The sequence below is a fragment of the Podarcis raffonei genome, chromosome 3 (assembly GCF_027172205.1).
Source record: "Podarcis raffonei isolate rPodRaf1 chromosome 3, rPodRaf1.pri, whole genome shotgun sequence".
Lineage (NCBI taxonomy): Eukaryota > Metazoa > Chordata > Lepidosauria > Squamata > Lacertidae > Podarcis > Podarcis raffonei.
The window spans coordinates 40,218,991-40,240,486 of NC_070604.1; the positions used below are offsets into that span (position 1 = coordinate 40,218,991).

Genomic DNA, 21,496 nt, shown 5'->3' on the forward strand with positions numbered 1-21,496 from the left:
TTTCAGCCCTTTCTGTCAACATTTCAGTTCCAGGATAAATGAGGGTCAGCCACAGGGCTTCAATTAAACAAGGCCTCGTCAAGGTTCCTCCCCCCCCCCAAAAAAAATTTGATATTCAGTGGTAGAGTTCAACTTGTGCCATGTGAAATGTTAAAAACTGTCTTTAAATGTTCTCACCACAAAGCACACATAAAGCTGCCTTATACTGAGTCAGACCATTAATCTGTCTAGCTCCAGGCATTTACTCTGCAGAAACCCAGACAAATATAGGTCTTAGCCCCACTACACTAGATGCTTGTAAGGAATGTGTTCTATCCAGCAATATGGGCAGAAGATTTCACAGTGCGTTTATTTTGCTGTGATTTCCCCCCCCCCCCCATTTCGTAAGTTTATTACTATCAATGAATGGATGGATGGAAGCCAACTGCAAATAAACATTACACAGCTTCAAAGTTTGTAGCTTTGTTTACTCAGTCCAAGTAAAATAAACATGCTAAATTGGGTCACTTTCTAGGGAATCAGAACTTTTTCTCATGCAAAAATCACCTTCATTTCTTATGCAATTCAGCACTCGCCAGAAAAAAACACTGGGCTTTGGTCCTGCCCACCCCCTGCAAAGTAACTTCAGTCACACCCATAGAGCTGGGACTACATGGAAAGATTTTAAGATAACAAGATGGTAGTCCTTGCACTTACTGTTTAAAAATTAAAACTATCTCAACAACCATATAGGGCATTTTGAGTTCTTAATACTGTTCCCTTCCTTTTCTTTTGTTCCAAATCAAGAGCAAATATCAGAAGCTGTGCCCTTGTCTTTGAGTTATTTTTGCAAGCCATACCCTCAGCTTTCAGGGTGTTTTGTTTTGTTCTGTTTTACTTGGGGTGACTTACTGTTGCAATCTGAAACCTCATGGTCTACTTGATGTCTTAATACAATCAAAGCTCAGATCCCAAACGCCTCTGTTTTGGAACGTTTTGGCTCCCGAATGCCAAAAACCCGGAAGTAAATACTCTGGTTTTTGAACGTTTTTCGGAAGTTGAACATCTGACGTGGCTTCCGCTTGAGTGCAGGAAAATCCTGGAACCAATCAGAAGCCGCTCCTGGGTTGTTGATCATTTTGGAAGCCGAACGGGCTTCCGGAATGGCTTACATTCAACAACCAAGGTTTGACTGTATAGAGAATGGAAACCTATGACAGTCTGAAATCTTGTGGTCTAGTGGTTAGGTAAAGTTGGACACTCAGAAAATGGCCATAATATTACGAGCTGTCCTCTTCCATCACTCTCTGGTATTAAGTCTCACTGGAGCTGGAATGCTGCAGCACTGTGAATGCGAAGAACTGGGTTAAATGATACAGTATGTGCTACAGAAGATGCATTCATACATCTCCTAGCATTGATTTTTCTTTGCTAAAAGGAAGAGGGTAATTTGGATATTTATAGTTCCCTCCACAAATAACATCAACTTCAGTGGGGCAGTATGAATTTGGATCAGGGCCATGTCATGGGGTGGGGGTCAGACTTCTTCCCCAGTACTATGTCCCTGATCTGAATCGCCAACTCTGCAGCTGCTTTTGAAAAAAAGAAGATGTAATGAAATGTATGCATGCAATTTCTGCATCCCGTTTAGTTTGGCTATGAGATAAACGTAAGGTGAAAGTGGCCTTGAGCTGGAGTGTGTACACTCTGCCTGTGCTGAAACTTGAGCATTGAGACACTGAGGAGGAGTACCACTAAGGCACTTGTATGCCGCTCCCTTTCCAGTCTTCCACTTGAGCCTGCCAGATCTGCGTGTGGAGCACTACACATATGGCAAGAGACAAGTGAGGTGACTCTTAAGTGGTGAATGATTTTGCAGCTGTGATTCCTGCTCCCTACTTTTGCCACAACCAGTTTCAAGGAGCTGCTGTAGAGTTAGGAGAGAGAAGGAAGAGGAAGGATGAAAACAAGGAGAATAGACCTAAACTACCTGCTCTCTCACCTGTAAGCAAATAATATGGTTTTGATAGCAGCCCATTTTTTAAATTATAGGGTTGCCTATATTTGGGGAGGGAGCTAGTAATGGAAAGCACTTGTTGTAGACAGATAAAGCATTGTGCCTTTCATTCTAAAGGATTGTCCTAGAGATTTCCAGCCAGTCTCTGGGACTTGTCATTTCCTATGGCACTTACCGTAGTTCAATACGTTCAGCTGAATGGCACAGGGAACAGGTGGGGAACAGGTGGCCTTTCACTTGTTGCTGAACTACAGCTCCCATCACCCCTGGACATTGGCCATGGTTGCCATGGCTGATGGGAGTTGCAATTCATCAACATCTGGAGAGCTTCAGGTGCCACACCCAGGCATTGGAAATTGACACTCAGGAGCATCTAGACATTAAGGATGAGTCCTGTAAGTCCCCTCCTATCTCCAGCAAATCCTTCCCACCACTATTCTATTTGCAAAGGTAAGTTTACTGAGGATGGCTAACATGGAAAGCTGAAGGTGAACCCTACCCTTGGTTTCCCTGAGATTTCATGGGGAAACCACAGAAAGACCTGAGATTTTAAAAAATAATTTTCTGAGGAAGCTCAGAAAAACCAAATCAATTTGCCAAGTGAGCCAGGGGGAACTCAACCACCCCTAATAGTATGGTTCCTGCCTGTAAAAAAAATTTAAATATAGATTTGGACTTGAACAGCAGCTAATGTGCAGCTGTCCAGCCATAGGAGAGCAGCCTCAAGTGTATGTTTTATGCAAATAGGAACAGCTGTACTAATGGCCAAGTGGGCAAAACATTCATTAGCGCCTAGTTCTAGGCAGAAGATCCGAACAATACTTATGGATATGTCCTGTGTACAATAACCTTAGAGAGAGACAGATTGAACTCGGGAGGAGAAATGGCTCATAACCTTTAGGAAACTAAAGTAGACTGCACAAAGCCATTGCTTTTATGATGAGGTTTGTTCTTATGGCTCAAAGCTATGTTTTTGCACATGTGTTAGGTACTCTGGTTTTATATGCTACAGTCTTGCATTTTCAAAAATCGTTTGTAGGTGCAAAAGTATAGGCTTAATTTTTTTCCAATCTGGAGTGATGAATGCATGATGAATGCCTGCAACTGCTGTGCTGTGGGAACTATCTGTGCAGAAGATGCCCTCCCAAAGAAGGGAATTGGTGTGTTTGTACTGACTTGGCAGTGTTTTCTTTGAAAAGTTCTTGCACCTAATCACCAAACTACTTGTTGATCTCAGTTCAAACAGCAGTTTTTTTTGGGGGGGGGGGTGAGAGAGAGAGAAAGACTGCAGAGGTAACTCTAGAAAAATAATAATGTGTGTACATGCCCTTTTGGATGCCACCTTTTATTTCAAATGAATGGCAGCTTTCCCACTTAGGTGCATGGAGCCAGACTAACAATTTGATTAAGAAGCTTTTTAGTTTTCTGATTTTTGGCAGAGGTATTTCATGGAGTGTACTTGGTGCTATCCCAAGCTGCCAAGCATAAAATTCACAAACTTGCAGTGAACTAGTGGCCTCCAGGTTGAGTCGTATAATTATCTTTCCCAGTTTGTTGAGAGAGAACCAACATTCCTCTCCATGCCTAGGGAATCCCAACACTGCAGCTGCTAGTTGCACAACAACATAGCATGCAGTGAGGTGTAATTGCATACGGCAACAAACAGAATTTCAGGAGAAGATAACATGTTCTGCCGTGCAGAGTGTGATCATGATTGCTGCCTTCATGTGAAACTGTGAAGTGCCACTCTGTTAGGAAGGATGGATATTGTGTTGTTTCTCTCTATACCAGTAGAGATTTCAAAAAATAACAGTCAGGAATTGTTGTGAGCCAAAAACCAGTATCAAAACAAACAGACAATTGGAAATGTGAGTGTCTTGATCTCCCCTATCCTTTCTTCTCATGCAACACCTTTTCTTTCTTATTGAGACTCTCATATGTATGCCTGTGGCTGGTCTAGTATCAAAGCTAATATTCGTGGTTGTTCAGGTTGAACCTTTAACCAGGACAGATGTGCATCAGTGGGCACTGAACAGCTAGGTGACAACAAAGTGGAAGAAGTATGGCAGAGTTCAGAAACTGCCAAATGCTGGGTTTCTGATCCATTGCCAAACTAGATGTGCATCACTGTTTTCTTAATTTTCTTTCGTTGCTGCTGCTGTTGCTTCAAGCAGATCCAGCTGTGAAGGTGGAGACATTAAGGCACCCTGTTTTCCTAGCAGCAGCTGGATTAGGGCTTCAGCATTGTGGAAAGGTTTTAACTCCCTCCTTTCCCCCACCCCTCGCTGCTTCCATCTATATTCACATCTAGTTTAGGCCTCCAAGCCAGTTCATTAGAGCTTCTAGGTCCCTATCTTGCTCCTAGTGCAGGGAGGAGAGGGCTTGAGAAAGAACTCAGGCAGGGGAGTGGTACCACAGACAGCTCCCTGGGAGATGGAAAGAATAATAGCTGAATACAGACATTTCAGGAACATAAAGCTATACTGTCGCTCCATGAATGATCTGGAGCCAAATGGAGGTTTTAAAAGGCTGAAGTCAGGTCAGGGTTTTATAGCTCTTCTCCTCCCTGCCTACCCCAAAGAAGCCATTGATGCTTGGAAGTGGTCCTGTTTCATCCATCAGCTGCAGGCTCTGGCAATTCTTGCTTGCATTTGTTTTCATTTAGAAAAATGTATAGACTGCTTAATTAGAAAACTCTCCCAAGTGGTATGCATGATAAAACTATCAATTAAACACAAATAAAAATCAGCAAAACTGTTTTTAAAAAACAAGTATGCATATGATAATTATCAATAAAGCATGGCTAAAACCAACAAAACTCTTTTTGAAAAAACGACATACATAATATGTTTATGTATTACTGAGACCTGAGTAGGTGAGCTGGAGGGAGCTGATTTGACCCAGCTGTGTCCATCCATGTGCTTTGGGTAGAACCAGTCCTGGCTCCTAGCATATAGGTCAAATTGTAACTGAGGAGACAATACATACCACCTCTCTGTCACTGGCAGTAGAAGGTGGTGCAGGACATTTCCATTTTACATACCTAGGCCACAACACCTTCCATCCAAAAAGGGATGTTAAGTAAGCCATTTCTAAAATTGCCCCGTGGACGTATTCATAGGAAAAGAGACTTGCCAATCATTTGTATGTGCTAAAAGATATGTGTTGTAGACGAATGTCTGGCAAATGAAATCTTTATTCCAGTATAGGTAACTGCATTCTTTTAAGGGGTTGTTGAAGTGGATAATTGCCCCCCAAACAAGACAGCACATTGATGTTTGCTAAATATGCTTGGGGGGTATATAAAGAAATACCATGCAGCACATATATTATCGATGGCAAGATTTTCATCTTAAGTGTATTAACTTTACCGCCAATACAAAACCTGAGTAATGCCCATCTTTCTAAATCATTGGAGATTTCTGTTATCAAACTATTAAATAATTTGGAATTTTTCTGTAGGAACCAAAGTACCTCTGAAATCATGAATTAGCATACAAAATAGCTTCACACAGTTAAGCCAGGTTCAAATTAAGGTAAAGGATATGTGCAGTGGTAGATAAAAATATATTTCAAGTCCTGCAGAATGAAAGCTGTGTTTATTATTGTCATTGTATTTATAATAAAAAATGCATAATATTAATTAATCCATTAGTATACTAGCTGTTAGAAAAGTCTGCCCTTCCTCTGCTTCAGAAAGGGGAAGAAAATAGTTCAAACAACCAAACAATTGCGTACCCATTTTAGAACAGCTGGCATTCTAGATTGACCTTCTGCAACCTTGTGCCTACCACATGTGTTGATGGGGATGGGTGGGAACTGTAGTCTAAAACACCTGAAGGGCACCAGGTTGAGGAAGTCTGTTCTAGACAGTGTGGCAAACTAGAGAGCACATAAGCATTAGAAGAAATAGATATGTGTAATTAAAGTAGCAGCTTCAGAGTGGACTCAGACTCGAGATGGACTCCACGGCAGTAACATGTGCTATGCGGCAGACTTTAGAGTGGCTACTGTGTGACTTCTGCCACCTGGACCTACCATCAGAATGATATTACAGGAAGTGATAACAATACGCAATCTAACCAGCTGTATTCATTGTGCACAGAAGAAATGCTGAAGTGGAATATGGGAGGCAACCACAGGCCACCCATTTCCAATAATGGCCTGGCACAATGCCTGCATGCACACTAATGGTGGTGATGGAGTGGGGGAAGAGGGGCAAGGCTCTGTTGAACTCCATGGAGTTCTGTGCGTGGCTAATTGGCCCGTAGAAGGACTGGCTTTTTACATGTCCTCCAATTTACAAGATTGCTATTATCCGTAAGATGGAATTTAGAATGCTGTTGCTCACTTAACACCCATTTCCCTGATTTTTTTGTGGTATGTGCACCCTAATTAATTATCTCTCTGAGCAGATTATGAATCATAACGTTTGATTGCAGGCTTTCTGGCTGCTGAGGGTGGAATGTGCAATAGAATGTGACCTTTTCATTCAACAGCTAGTGGTCGCTTAGGAACCAGCCCTCTTGCTGGTACAGAAAGTTAGGAGGGGTATATAAAGGGGGGGATTTCTTCAATTTATAATGCTTAAAACATTGGAGAAAGCTTTTGGCGTATCTTGTTTAACTCTTAAAGTGTGTTGACTCTCCACTTATTGCACCTAAATGAAAGACTTGAAAAGGGAAACCAGAGTATCCTATTCAGTTTAGTCCTTGTCTTATTGCTGCAGGCAGCTTATTGATTAAAAAAAACCCTGTTTCCAGCATAGTTATTAGACCTCCTGAGATTACTAGCCTTTTAAAACACCATTGGAGTGGCGGGGTGTGTGTGTGCTTGTAATTAGGGAATTCTAAATTTAGCTACCAGTGCTTTTTTGTTTTGTTTTTTAACCAAATTAGAAGTGGCTGGTGTTTCGTCCTTTTCTCCTGATAGGCTAGAAACTGATGGAATAAATTATCTGGCCATTTGCTCTTCGGTACCACTGGAGGTATTGACCACCTATGCTGCAGTCCCATAGGGACATAAGGGTTTCCCAGTGTGCTGGGGAAAATGCATTTGTTCCTCAAAGGGCCTAGGAGGAGAAATCCAAAGAAATCATGTTGTGTTGGGTTAAAAAAAAAACCAAACACTTAATTCAAAAAGGAATTAAACCCCTCTTGAGTTGCCATGAAACCATCCTCCTCAACTATGGAGGATTTTGCAGTCAGCCTGTGGTGATATTCTTTTGCTGGTTAGGCTTAAGAAGCGGGGTAATAGTAGTTTGACACCCACCCAACATAGACCCAGTACAGACCATGCCTTGCCATTTAGGAACCAGCCTTGAGAATGCATGCTCCCTCCCTTTCTCCCATCCTTCTCTCTCTATTGAAAACCAACATGGTTTTGCATTTATTTATTTATCTATTGATATTATTATTATTTCATTTCTATACCACTTTATGTTTTTAAGAAAAAAAGTCATAGCAGTTTATAAACACATTGAAACATCAAATAAAACAATCTAGAATAAAGATATCCAGAATCAGGAAAGTCAAATATATAGTACACGTTCAAAGCAACATAATTAATAGGCAATTAAAATATTATCTTAAACATTTCAAAAGTAAACATTACTAAAAGAAGGCAAAATTCACATTTAAAACAGCATAATTAGCAAGAGAATAAAATAGTATCTTAAGCACAGGACAGACCTGCTGCTGTCGCTGCCAATCCTGCCAATGGTGTTTCATGGTGGACAACGGCTGCGGAAGCTCAAGTTTGATGACCTGGGATGGCACTAAAAAAACAATCAAGATGGTCTCTGGCCTCTTCAGCAGCCTCAGCTTCTGCAGTTGGAGTCAATCAGGGCCCTGCCTGATTGACTTTTCCATGCCACTATTCAGTGGCCCAGTTTGGACATAATGCTGAACCTGGGCTGCCTTTCATGTGGTGGCCATACATTTGATGGGTTTGTCTGCTTCACAAGAATATGTACATAGCTGTCAACGTTTCCATTTTTTAAAGGGAAATTCCCTTATTCCGAATAGGATTCCTCGCAAGAAAAGGGAAAAGTTGACAGCTATGAATAGGTATTCAATGGATGTGTTGTTGGTAATATTAGCATAGTGCTGACCCTATGGAATTACATAGATGGCATGTTTCTTCTGGAACTAACAAATAGTAGACACTTATGCTTGATTAGAGCGATTCTTTCAAATAAGTTAGGAAAAGGAAGGGTGTGTGAAGAAAAGTGGTTATTTCTTTTGGACTGACTGGAAGTACAGTTAAAAAAGGTCTTTGGCAGTAATGCTGTGAATCTACATAAGGGGGATGTTATTACAGTCTATCATATACCTCAGTATCCCAAGTCCCACCCACCCCTCATTTGCAAGGATGTCATATTATCTAGCTGAAACAAAATAAAATAAAAATCCTTCCAGTAGCACCTTAGAGATCAACTAAATTTGTTATATTATCTAGCATCATTCATACAAATGTGTATGCTAGAAAAACATAAAGATATTCTATAGCGGTAGCAGCTTTTTTTTCAGTTACACTGGACATGTATATGAAAGATAATAGTAACATGTTATTATCATTTCCAGTAGGTATTTTTTCCCTTTACTAATATTAATGATTTCATAATCCAACCCTTATGTAGCACCCACAGCTTTAACTGAATGGCATGGATTGCATTCCCCATTCTTAAGAACCGTTCGTGCTTTTTTAAAAGTCCACCTGAACTAATATCAATGCTCACTGCCCATGCCCTTCCTGAATCAGCTGGACTTGTATCCTGCCTAATACCCTTCTTCCTGCTTCTTTTAGTCACTCGAGTTGTAGGGTTTGGTTCATGGTACAGAGTGCTTCCTCACCAGTCCTAGACAATGGTGAGAAAGTTGGACTACAGTTCCCATCATACCTGGTATCGGCCAAGCTGTCTGTGACTGATGAGAGATAGTGTCCAACAATATCTTCAGAGGGATTGACAAATGTGGTGCTCTCCCATCAGCCCCTGTCAACATGGCTGATGATCAGGGATGGGTCCAACAGTATCTGGAGGGGACACCAGATTGGATACACCTGATGCAGATGTTTGAAGGGCTTCAAATCCTTATTAGTGAATTTCCTTGGTCATTTGTTCTTATGGCTAGTATGTATGGAAGCATCCTCTGGACGCTGCTTTAAATTGCTATATGTGACAACTCTTCCTCTTAATGTAAAACAGCTACTTATATGGGTGGGGACTTAAATCTCCCCATAAATCTTTGCATAACTCCATGAAACTGCAGGGATATCCAGTTTACATAGTGAGCCAGTTATGCCTGAGAAATACATGACAACCCAATCCAAACAGGGTTTTCATTGGTCTGCATCAATGAGCTATTTTGGTATCATTCAAACTTGGAATTTTGAGTAAATTCTTTCTTTATAGCATTTTTTGGATAAGAACAATAGAGAGGGGAAACATCTGAAAAACATCATTTGAAATCTCCATCGCCCTATGTTCTTCTGTAATGCAGACAAATTAGTTTATGGTTCAATAATACTGCCTTAAGAAGGAACTTTGAAAAATACACTGAGTTGTTCATCCTCTCTGTATACAGATTATGTATAAAAGATGCTGTGGGAAGGTTAATACCATTGAAGTGATATCTCCCTGGGGAGAGGGAGACGGTGAAATTGATGAAGTTATTATAAGTCATATACAAAATGAACAAACCGAAGAGAAGTAAATAGTCCCAAAGGAGAAACTGTGCTAAATATCTGCAGTTTTTCATTCATGTGAGAGTATATGTTGCTATAAAGGAGACTGTAACCCTATTCTAAAAGATGGCTTGCATATTGGTGAATTCTTTATCTGAAGTAGAGGAGCAAGCAGATGAATGTCACACAGAACGTGCTGTCTTCTCTGAGTCACACTGGATGCATGTATATTCAAGTGATATTCCTCAAAACTGGATGGAATAATTCCAGGAACTGGGGACGTTGCATAATCAACGTACACCTACACTGCCCAATTCCACTTTACTTCCATATCCAGGAAACTATTTGATTCACCAATATGTGAATCAGCTCATAAATAAATCAAGGGAGCACAATTCAACCAGTTTAAAGGATCACATATCTTCTGAGCTTCCTAAAATAAAAATGGAAAGATATTGTTGCATAGCATAATTGCTACAAGTTTTGTGAGTGATATCTATGAAGCCCCTCTGGGTAAAAGATCAGTGTAATACAGATATATTTTTAAAATATTTTGACAGCCATTATTATGTTGCAGTTTTGTACTATAGCTTCTGGCTTAGTCTGACTTCAATGAGAATTAAGAAACAGCAACACTCTGATATTTTACATCTACTCACTTCCCTGCCAACTATATAAACTTAATATGGAAATAAAAGCTGGAAAGTGGAAGTATATAACACAGTCACTTTGAGGATAGTGTTAAATATGCCCATTCAGAGGTGACACGGTCTCAGTGGCTGCTTATATGTTGCAAGTTGGAAATTGATTTAGCATCCATTTCTGGAACATGGATAGGCCATCTAAAAGGATCCCTTTGAGATATGACCATGAGTAGTGGTGTGGGGGGAAATGGGGTGGTTTTTTTGAGGGGGAGTATCACACAAAGTTTGGTGCCAGTAATTTAGGTTCCATAGTGAAATTTAAGTTCTACGATACACATATGACCGCTACCCCACACATGTGGCATTTATGAGGAGAATATGGGATTGTAATAATGATGCTTTAAAATCCTGATATCATTGTATGAATGTGGGGCTTGAATCTTAAATCTTGGTGCCACCGTACAGCACCAGCTGTGAGGAAAACTTTGGAAGTGTTTGTTTCCATTTTCACTTGGTTTGACTTTATGTGCAAACCATGAACAATAGTTAATCTGAACAAGCAAGGATTGTAAACTACGTTATGAAGTTTGTTTGGACAAAGCATAATTAAACCTAGTAGCAGTTCCTCCCAATTCAAACGTTATTGACAAGCTGCATTCATTGAAAATGGAAGGAAATGCTTCCAAAGTCCTCCTGATGGCTGCACTGGAGGAAAGGGGTGGGGGGGAGCATACTAAATCCAAGGCTTCTTCACATAGCACTAAACCATAGTTCAATGCAGCATCCAAACTTAGTCTCAGTCTAATAGCTGTTTACTACACTAGACTCATTAAGCAATGTAAGTAAGTTCCCTCTTGATGGTTTTTAACAGATGACAAGAGTGACATTCAGCAACATTTATTCTTTGCTCACTTATAAGAGGGCTTGAAAGGAAAGCTCAGCTGTTTGCCAAAACAGATTGCAAAAGGTTGTTCTTTTCGTAAATGCTTCAGAAACAATACGTCCTATTTTTCCAGAAAACATATTTGATTTGATTTGTTTTTCTGCAAAAGACGATACTACCATGACACCTACACTATAGTTCTTTGAAGGATTACACACACATAATATAACATAACTGATGCAGTATTCACAGGAGAGGGGGGAAATCGGGAGCTATCATTATGACAGCAATCTTAGTGTCCCAAAATAGCTACAACAGATCAGGATATACCAGGGTTTTAGATCTTGTCTGATTTTCAAATTTAAAACAAATCACCGTCTCCCGAGTTTATCCCGAGATATTACATGGAGCTGTGGTTTATTTAAAACTGAAAGTAGAAGTGCAAGTGTGACCCTGTGGTTTGCACAGTGGGAAATCAGGTGCCATGCATTTTCCTACCTGACTTAGGACATTTGTTTTTATCAGCTGTAGTCCTGTGCAGTAGGAGCAGCTTGTTCATTGGAGTTGAGCTGCAGCTGTAGCAGCAGTAAGCATCACTGCCCCTTACCGGGAGCGGGAAAAGCAAGGTAATGGCTGCACAGGGACACTAGCAAAGCCAATCCAGCCCTCAAACCAGTGTACCTGTATGGTCCCAGCTTCACTGCTACCTCACCCTTCTCCCTCCTCTTAAGTGGCAGCCTCGCTGCTGCCAGGAGGCTATTGCTGTGGCTCCACTCTACCAGGAAAGCCACTCCTGGTGCTCTGAGGTAGAACGTTTTGTATAAGATATATCTAATATATAAACCAAATAAAAACGGCAATGATTTGACTGTATAATACATTTATTTACAAAATACCACTTCAAAACCTCGAGAGTTGGAAGTTTGTTCCACAGTTTAGGTGTTATTTGAAAACACCGCAGGTCATGAGCAGTATTGTAACTCGTGTTCTATAAATGCATTATTAAATACAATGGGTGATATTCAGTGCTAGTCACACTCAGAGTAGAGCCGCTGAAATCAATGGAATTAAGTAACCGTTTATTTCAACGGATTAGCTCCGAGTGTGACATAGTTCATTATCACTCGGTGTAAGTAAAATTATATACAGGCCTAATTAGACAAGTAAACAAAGAGCTGTGATTACATCTGCGATATCATTAAATTTTAGTAAATAGCTGTTGGAGGAGGGCAGATTGGGACTGTTTTGCTCTGGAGGGGGTGTTCTTTCCTCAGTGGTGGGTTTTTTTAATAATCTTTCTCTCCCTCACTTTCTCATGCATACCAGAATGGTTGTATGCACCATTAGGGGAAACTTTATTTGTATACTTTACACACACACACACACACACACACACACACACACCCCTACAAACCTACACAGGACAAATAGCAGCTTTAGAGGGGGTGATTTTCATTCGGAAGATGGCCTAGAGGGAAAGCTTAAAACACACAGACAGACAGAGTTTCAGTTGCTGCTATTTGATAAAATGGAAAGAGATGAGAGTTCTGATCACAAATCTCCACCACCTCCTTGAGTTATGCCCAATGTATCCTTCACTTTGCTCAGATAGACGTTTACCACTGTCTCTGTGCTTCCAGAGCACAGATCTGCTTTCCATTTGTATCTTCTGCTTTATGACCTCTCCTGCACCTTTGCAACACTCATAGCCCCATCGTTTATTTTGCTTCCTCTTTTTTCTGTTTGGCCTCTTACTGTCCTTATCATACCCCCTAATAATTTATTATATTCCTGTAATCCTTCTAGTGCCTCCTCTCAAAAGTTCTTGATTGAACCAGTTATAAGATCTGCAGCCCAGTCTAGAAGAAGATGAGATATAGATATAGATATAGATACAGGTTTAGCTCAGAAGTAACGACCAACATTTCCAGTAGGGTTTACTCATGAGTGTATTCAGTGGCTACCACGATGGCAAGGATGGCATTAGCTAGCATGTCCTTCTTCTCCCCTTACATAATTCTAACCATGTGAGTCTCCTGAGTGCCTGAAAAGGGCTATTTTTCCCCCAAAGAAGTGTCTTATTTAAAATTCATTTAATTTATTTCAATAGCTGCCTTGAATATTTGATCAGTAAGGCACTATAGAGAAATGTTTAAAATAAATAAATAAACCCCTAATCTGAAGTTGGATTGGCTTTCTGCACTCAGTGGCAACTTTTCTAAAAAGCTGCAGTCGTGTGCCAAGAAAACCAGCAGATAATGGACAACATCAGAAGGCGTCGGTTGACCAAAAATGAAAGAATACACAGCAGCAAATGGCAGCACGAGTGAGCTATGCAAGCCAATTCATACATTACTTTAACAGCATGACTTTCAGAAGCTTTGAGTGCCTCGCAACTCAATTTGCACTCCTCACAATTTAATTGCCTGCAATTAAAGTAATATTTGAAGTGAGACTCCAGGTGACCTTCTGATTGGTGAGATCCATGAGTCGCTCTTCAAACATTAATTGTGGGAATCAGAAAGAAGCGTGAGGCACCTGAGCTTCTGCAGGGTGTGTAATTAAAATAAGGCATTAGACGGCTGTCAGCACTGACGTCTGTGCATTTATGTTGCCCACAACATTTCAGAATTTAGATAACTGGTTTTTTTGATCCCTTGGTAAATTCATGTTCCACAGACATAACACACACTTGTGCACATTCTGTAGTTAAGGCAGAGACTGGTGATAAAGAGAATACTAAACTATATATTGTTATCATTCCTCTTTCCAAATTTTTCTTGTTTAACTCATAACCATTGTGTAAAGAAAAGATTGGGTAATGGGAGGAGAATATAGCCTTAGGCTGCAATCCTATACATGCTTTCCTTAAGATAAGCCCCACTGAATGGTTTTGAGGGGGGAAGTCTCCTCCACCCATGGAGGCTCTGTGTGTGATTTAAGACCCTGCACAATGGGGGAGCCTCATTGAGCAGAGGAGGGCCCTGCCTCGGCCTTCGCCCTCAAACTTGATAGAAATGACATGCTATGATAGGTGGAGCTCGGCAATGTGTCCCCACTTCTCCTTGCATGTGTGTTTGAATGGGGCTCATGTCATTCTGACCTCCCACATCCTGCCCCCACAGACATTTTCTTAATTGTTTATTATTAAGAGGGGAAGGGTGTTGTGTTTTTTTTAATAAATAGTGGGAGTAAGGTAAAGGTAAAGGGACCCCTGACCATTAGGTCCAGTCGTGACCAACTCTGGGGTTGCGGAGCTCATCTCGCTTTATTGGCCGAGGGAGCCGGCATTCAGCTTCCAGGTCATGTGGCCAGCATGAAGAAGCCGCTTCCGGCGAACCAGAGCAGCGCATGGAAATGCCGTTTACCTTCCCACCAGAACGGTACCTATTTATCTACTTGCACTTTGAGGTGCTTTCAAACTGCTAGGTTGGCAGGAGCTGGGACCGAGAAACGGGAGCTCACCCCATCACAGGGATTCGAACCGCTGACCTTCTGATCAGCAAGTCCTAGGCTCTGCGGTTTAACCCACACCCGTGTCCCTAATAGTGGGAGTACTCAAACATTATTTGAATTGTGGAAATTAGAATCGTGGGGCACTTGAGCTTCCGCAAAGTTTGTAATTAAAAGTAAGGTAAATCCATTGCAGAGTGAGTCTGAACAGGTCCATCATACCAACACAGAGATTGCCATGATAAGTTTTGCAGGTATTTATGTCTGGTATTTCACAATAGCTGATTCTGCATTACAAAAACAAGCCTAGAATCTCTCCAGGCTAGTGCACTGCTCACCTGGAGCAGCCACAAGGAGGAGGAGTTGAAATTTTTTACTTCCCAGTATAATAAATGCGGGACGCAGGTGGCACTGTGGGTTAAACCACAGAGCCTAGGGCTTGCCGATCATAAGGTCGGTGGTTCAAATCCCCTTTACTATAATAAATGCAGTTTGTTGTATCGTCCAAACCTCAGACAAACTGGATAACCTTAACTATGGTTAGTGAAACTAAGCCAGCTACATCAATTATGGTTCAAAATGGAAGCAAACGCTTCTGAACATTTTGCGGCTACACTGGACAAGGTGGAAGTGCACTAGCTGGCAAGGGGAGCAAGGCCAGGCTCATTCCCATAATGCTATGCTGTGATTTAGCAAGTGGTGCATCTGAATCAGCCATGTGACTCTACTGTACAGTATTACACCAATTAGCAACTTCAAGCAGCACAAAGCTGTTAATTTTCACCAGTATCAAAACTGTTGCATGAATTATCCAAATGCCAGGATACAACAGTTCATTAGCAGCTCTCTTAATGATGTGTACACAATAATCTGCCACTTTTACTGGTGTTATCACCGCTGGTGGGAATTCCAGACTAAGTGTAAAATACACATCTAGAAAACAGTTTGAGTATGGTAATCAGCTCAGATGTCCATTTGGACACTGAAATTTTCCCCAAGGGCTTTTCATCAATTGATCTAATGCATACATGGAAATAAGCAGTTTCATTTATTTAAAAAACCCAGGGTCGAAGTTATTTAGATTCTGGATCAAGTGATTATATTTTATTTCTTTATTTTGGCAATCAAAGTATGAGTTTGCATGTGAATGAATTTTAAACAAACACAGTAATTATTGGATAATGTGCTGCAGATATACTGCCCTATAATTCTTTTTCACTGTTATTATTTGAATAAATTCTACCAGTAGAAGTTGCACCTGAGTATCAGCTTCCTTATACCCTGTTTTCTGATTGTTGCTTGACATGCAAGATTTATTTTGACACAACGTTGTTAAATTTTGACACTATAGTTTATCCAACGAGAGTGAAATGTCACAGAATGGTACAAAACTGAAGTAAGGAATTAGCTTTTGACATTTTGCAAAGAATAAGAATAATAGGGATCCTGATTTTAAAAGATGGTTCAATATGAAGGTATCCTTTAAGCAAACAATGGCTTTTTAAACATATTTCAGTAGTATAGCTGTCTTAGTCTGCTGTACCAAAAATAACAGAGTATTGTGGCACCTTAAAGGCTAACAGCTTTATTATGGCATTAGCTTTCATGCATCTGATGAAGTCCACAAAAACTTATCTGATAATAAATTACTTAGCTTTTAAGATGTGACAAGACTCTCAGTTGTTTTTTACCATTTGTTCACTTGCATACACAAAATGTGGAAGACCTTTTCTAACTGTAACCACTGAAATAATTTTACAGAAAATGTCAAGAGATTCAGGCTAGACTAGTATGCCTTAAGTGGACTGATGTGTACAATACTCTGCCTTTGATCATGGAGTTTAATCTGCCTTTCTAGCCCTTTCTAGCTGGTTCATGATCATTGAGCTGAATATTGCAATTATCATGTGACAACCAGGTTACCCATCTTTTGCCCTGCATGTCAGCTATACCAGATAAATCCAGTAATTGGATCCAAAAAAACAACACAAATGGGGGCGGGGGATCCATTAGCCTTGTTCTACAAGCACAAGCTCTTACACAAGCTCAATAACATCTTTAGATTTTACTTTTCTCACACAGCACTCTAACATGAAATCTACTGTGAATAAAAGAAGACTTCCATACACAGAATGCACCTTGGGATTCAACCCATGATATAAATCTGTAGTATATTCACATTTGGAATATTGTGTGAAGTTCCAACAAACTCCTTTTTTTAAAAAAGGACAAAGGATGCCATAGAGTTGGAAGATACAGAAAAGGACATTTTCCATATATATATATATACCAGTTGTGAAGTTCACCTTTGAAGGAGTTTAAAGAGTTGTGTTAAGTCAAAATTTTACTGACTATGCACATTATTATCTTATTTGATATGCTTTTCTCTTGCATCTTCTAAATTAAATTTGAGATGTGAATGAAATTATATTTTTGGATGTTTTTACATTGTGTTGTAGAAATAGTCTGAGGTGCTAGGTTAATCCAAGGTGGCTAGAGTCTGGAGTGTCAGTTGATCCAAGAGAGAGAGAAAAGTTCTTCCCACACCACATGCTTCATCAGTGCAGGGTATTATTATAGTCAACCAGCATAATGACCTTTAAAGATGATGCTCATTGGCATGTATCCAGTGGTGGCAATGACCTAGCTCAGGCTTTCTCACCCTGTGATCTGCGGTATGTCTGTAAAAATGCGGTTAAAAATTACACTGTATCTAGCACAGCCCACAACACTTGCTACAACAAACAGAAAAAATATTAAATGGTTTGCAAAGACCTTGAGAAATTTTCAAGTGCTTCATGGCAAGCGGGGTTTGGGAGCCAACTGCACTAGCGGAAAGTCCTTCTGCTCTCATAAGGCGGGACACTAAGCTTTTGCTCCTGCCTGCTGCAGCCATCTGTGCCATTGCTCATTCTATTCTGGAGCCCCCTAACCCTCAGGAGCAACTTTTCAGGGGCATGGGGAACCGTAATATGTGGGAGGGGGGATAAGGAAAGTTTGAGTGCCCTGCCTTGTGTGATCAGAAATGTTGTCCAATAGTGCAAAGCCACCATGTAGCTTATTTTTTTAAAGGGAGTCATTTAATCTTAAGAGAAATGTTCAAAGATGGCAGTGTTCAGTCTCCAGCAGTGGCAGACTGGGATAAAGCCAGGCTGTTACAGCTTATCCAAAACATTCTTAGCTATTATGTTTGACCAATCCTCTCTGCATTGTTGGAAACACAATGCTAGTCTAGTTGAAACTTCATTCTGATCCAGCGAAACAACATGCGCTCATTACTTATGGGACTTCATCTTTTATTTCTCTCATTTCCAATATGCTTTGATAAGCAGTTGTGTATGCCCCTGAATGCAAACTTAATACAGAGAACCTGGGGAGAGCCATTTGTGACAATGCCGTTTAGCTGTGATGAATGCTTGAGCACAAAGGTTGTGATCATTGGTAATTGTGGCATTAGACTTAATTAGGCAGACCTGAAGATTTCCCACAAGGACTTGGAGGCAATTGCCCTTTGTGGTTGTCAGAGAATAAAAGATGGCAGAACGGTAAGTGGCCCAACTATTTTTTTTATTTAGGTCTTACACTACTATTCTAAGCATTCAGATTAAGCATGGGCACTTCTCCAAAAGAGTTCATTTAATATGTAAAGTGGTATGATTCAGATTTATTCCTCATTTTCTCAACAATATTAAGTGAATAACTAAAGATACAGTAGTAACCCAAGAAAAACAACACATAAAATAATACGCTTTGCTAGAACATTTGCATTTACAGTTCTGTTTTAGCACAAAATCATCACTTGTACATACAACTAACCTGAATTTTTATAGCATATACCATACAGAATTTTTTTAAAGCCCAGCCTTAATGTTAGTCATTAAGTTAGCTGGACAATTTTGTCTGCCTATGTTTGGAGTTCACTTTAGTGCTATGGCATACAACTTTCTGGACAGAAAGAAATAATGTGATTCAGATTTTGTGTGATATGGATGCTTTTAAATTATAGTGCATCTTCAGATTAAAGTAAGGTTTTGTGAACAAGCTACGCTTACTAGCGGTACAGCTGGTTGTGAATAAACTTTGAATTATTTTGCTAATTGTTTTAAGCATCTTTTAGTTGACAGAACTGAAATAGAAGGGAACGAATCTTCAGAGCACTTTGAGGAGAGATAGGAAGATAAGATTTAAAAGTACAGTAAGCCTAAAATTTGTGCACTTTTAACTTGTGCACATTCTGCTTTGTGCACTCGGCAAAAAATAATAATTAAAAAATACTGTACCTTAGGTGTCTCTGTGTGTGTGTGTGTGTGTGTGTGTGTGTGTGTGTGTAGGCTATTTTTTACAACTTCAGAAAAAAATAAAATAGATATTTTATTGTGTAGATACAGCTTATTTCAGAACGTGGGTAATGTGTGGGAATGAGGGCTTCCCAACTCATTATCTTATTTTGAGGTGTTTCGTATGCATTCGGTATATGTGATGGAAACTTATTCTAACCACACTGAGGTCCCACTTATTTATGGTCTAATGTCAGTGGCGACATTACCAAAAAAAAATGATAACCCCTTCACCATATGTTTGTTGGCAATTTGGGGAAAATGGCAGAAAAATATATCCCTGTCTACTCTCCAATTACTCTGCTATTGACTCATCAATACAGAGAGCCCTCCTTAAGTTACGTCCCAAGGGTTATTATCGCATACTGGACTTCTATCCTAATGACAGACCAATCATGTGTTAACAGTTACAATTGGCAATCCAAGATTTGAATATAGAGTGGTTTCAGGTATACCATACTGTATTTGGAAAGTTTTGCATGATCCTGTGATTAAGACCCAAGCAACGTGTGAATTTACACAAATGGAAAACGTTGTTGTTGTTTTTTAAGCTGGGCCCAACAGCAAAAGATTTGTGTCAGGAGCTTAGTAAACATGGAATTTGGAAATCTAAATAGCTTGAAGCGTATATGGGAAACAGACTTGCAGGAGAAAATTGTGGAGGATAAATGGGAAAGGGTCTGGAGGGGAAATAGTTAAACATATCAATAGCAGCCAAAACAAGGGAGCTTGCATTAAAAATAAATTACAGGTGGCATTATACACTGGTTCAACTTCCCTGCATCACCTCCAATCAATCTTCCAGTTGTGAAAGAGGATATGAAAATAGAGGAATGTATTTTCATATGTGGTGGGAGTACCCTTAGGCACAGGCATTATGGTCCCATTTTTTTTATTGAAATGAGGAATATTCTTGGAGAAGCTGTTCAAGCTACACCTCAACTGGTGCTATTATCAATATTTGATAGTAGAAATGAGGAAATGAAATTGAAGACATCATTAATTCTTTTATTAGTGGCAGCACGTACTACCATGGTTCAGAAGTGGAAAACATTAGAGGAAACTGGCACTGGAAAATGGTGGCATAACATCTGGAGTATAGCTATACGGGAAAAGCTTGCATGGCATGTAAAACTCTTGTCTGGTAGGACTAAGCCAGAAGCCTTTTGAGCAGTTTGTAAAGATCTTATGCAATATACAAACAGGGCTACAGCTTCCACACTCCCCAATAGCAGCCTCAGCAAATATGTGCACTGGCTTTGAGTTTCAAGAGAGGTAACCATGTTGGTCATTAAGGGGCCACTAGACTCCTGTTCATATTGAGAACGATGAACAAATTTATTATGGGATAAGTTGCATGGACAGAGTCCACTTCGTTAGATATATCTGATAAAGTGTAGTCTGATCTACAAAAAAATTTATGCCATCATAAATTTGTTTGCCTTTAAGACTCTTTGTTGTGGCTTTGAGTTGAACCTGAAGATGGTCATCAAATCAGCATTTTAAAAAACTAGAAGGGACAGACTACTTCCCATTTTATATGCTTTAGTAGAGTTTCATTTTCTAATTTTTATGGTGATGGTTCATTGCTGAAAATAGATTCAATCGGGATACTGGGAAATTGGTTTCTTTGTTTAATAGTTAAAGAGAAAAGACCAGAATGAAAGTGTATGTGTGAATAATACATGACAGTAATTTGGGACATTATTACAGATTGTTTCTGCTAGATCTAGAGGAAGAGATAATTTTGGTTTTGCCTTTTTTGGTTTTTAGCATTGGATCACCTGTTTCTCTATTAGTCATGCTATCAATTATCTTTTCAACCTAGCAACAATGTAATTGCTTTTGGTAACACTCTAATACTGACGCTCCAGGGTTTTCAGCATCAAGAATCATTTGTACTTGCCTCGTCTCTATGTTTTGAAACAAGTTGGATTCTGTACCATACCTACTACTTTGCAAAATTTGGGAAATGCACCCCAAAAGTCAAGGGAGTAAATACATGTATTTGGAATGCTGAAATATAGTTTTCCAATTTAAAACAGGTGAGACAAGTTCCCCAGGGCAATATTCCTATATAGTAGATGTGGAATTTATTTGCAGTTCAAGCAAGAAAGAACCTAATAATAGGGCCGGAGTACAATTTTGAAAATAAAAGGCAAAGTTTATTATTATGAAGGACTGAAAGCTGCTCCTGCTCTGGAAAAAGTTTCGTTACAATGGAATGTAAACACAGAATTCCCTTTCTCTTGTGATTGTCATGGCAACTGTGGAATGGAGAAATAGTAGAGTGAGGAAGAAAAACTTTTCATCTACAGTATTCACTTCTTGTCTTTAACAATTCCCTTATGAACTCAGATGGCATTAGGTAAGAGGCTTCTGTTGACATTATTTAAAATCACCCTGTAGGGAAGCGCTTTAGAGACAAGGTTAATACTGATTCAAGAGGCATTTTTATTCTCGCTGTGAATGAAATGCTCTGCTTGCTTGCTTTGCG

At 39.8% G+C, this 21,496-nt stretch overlaps 1 protein-coding gene across 3 annotated transcripts in view; it reads left to right on the forward strand.

The window, feature by feature from the left end:
• Positions 1 to 21,496, forward strand: part of KCNQ5 (potassium voltage-gated channel subfamily Q member 5) — a 260,135-nt gene that overhangs the window by 124,077 nt on the left and 114,562 nt on the right. The window contains exon 1 of one of the 3 annotated variants that reach the window (XM_053381259.1): positions 21,279 to 21,367. The exons of 1 other annotated variant lie outside the window; for it this stretch is intronic. In XM_053381259.1, coding sequence (XP_053237234.1) covers positions 21,348 to 21,367 — 20 coding nt within the window. In that variant the 5' untranslated portion in view covers positions 21,279 to 21,347. Of the gene's footprint in view, positions 1 to 21,278; positions 21,368 to 21,496 lie in introns of those variants that run through there. One more of the 3 variants, XM_053381260.1, reaches the window with a different exon arrangement.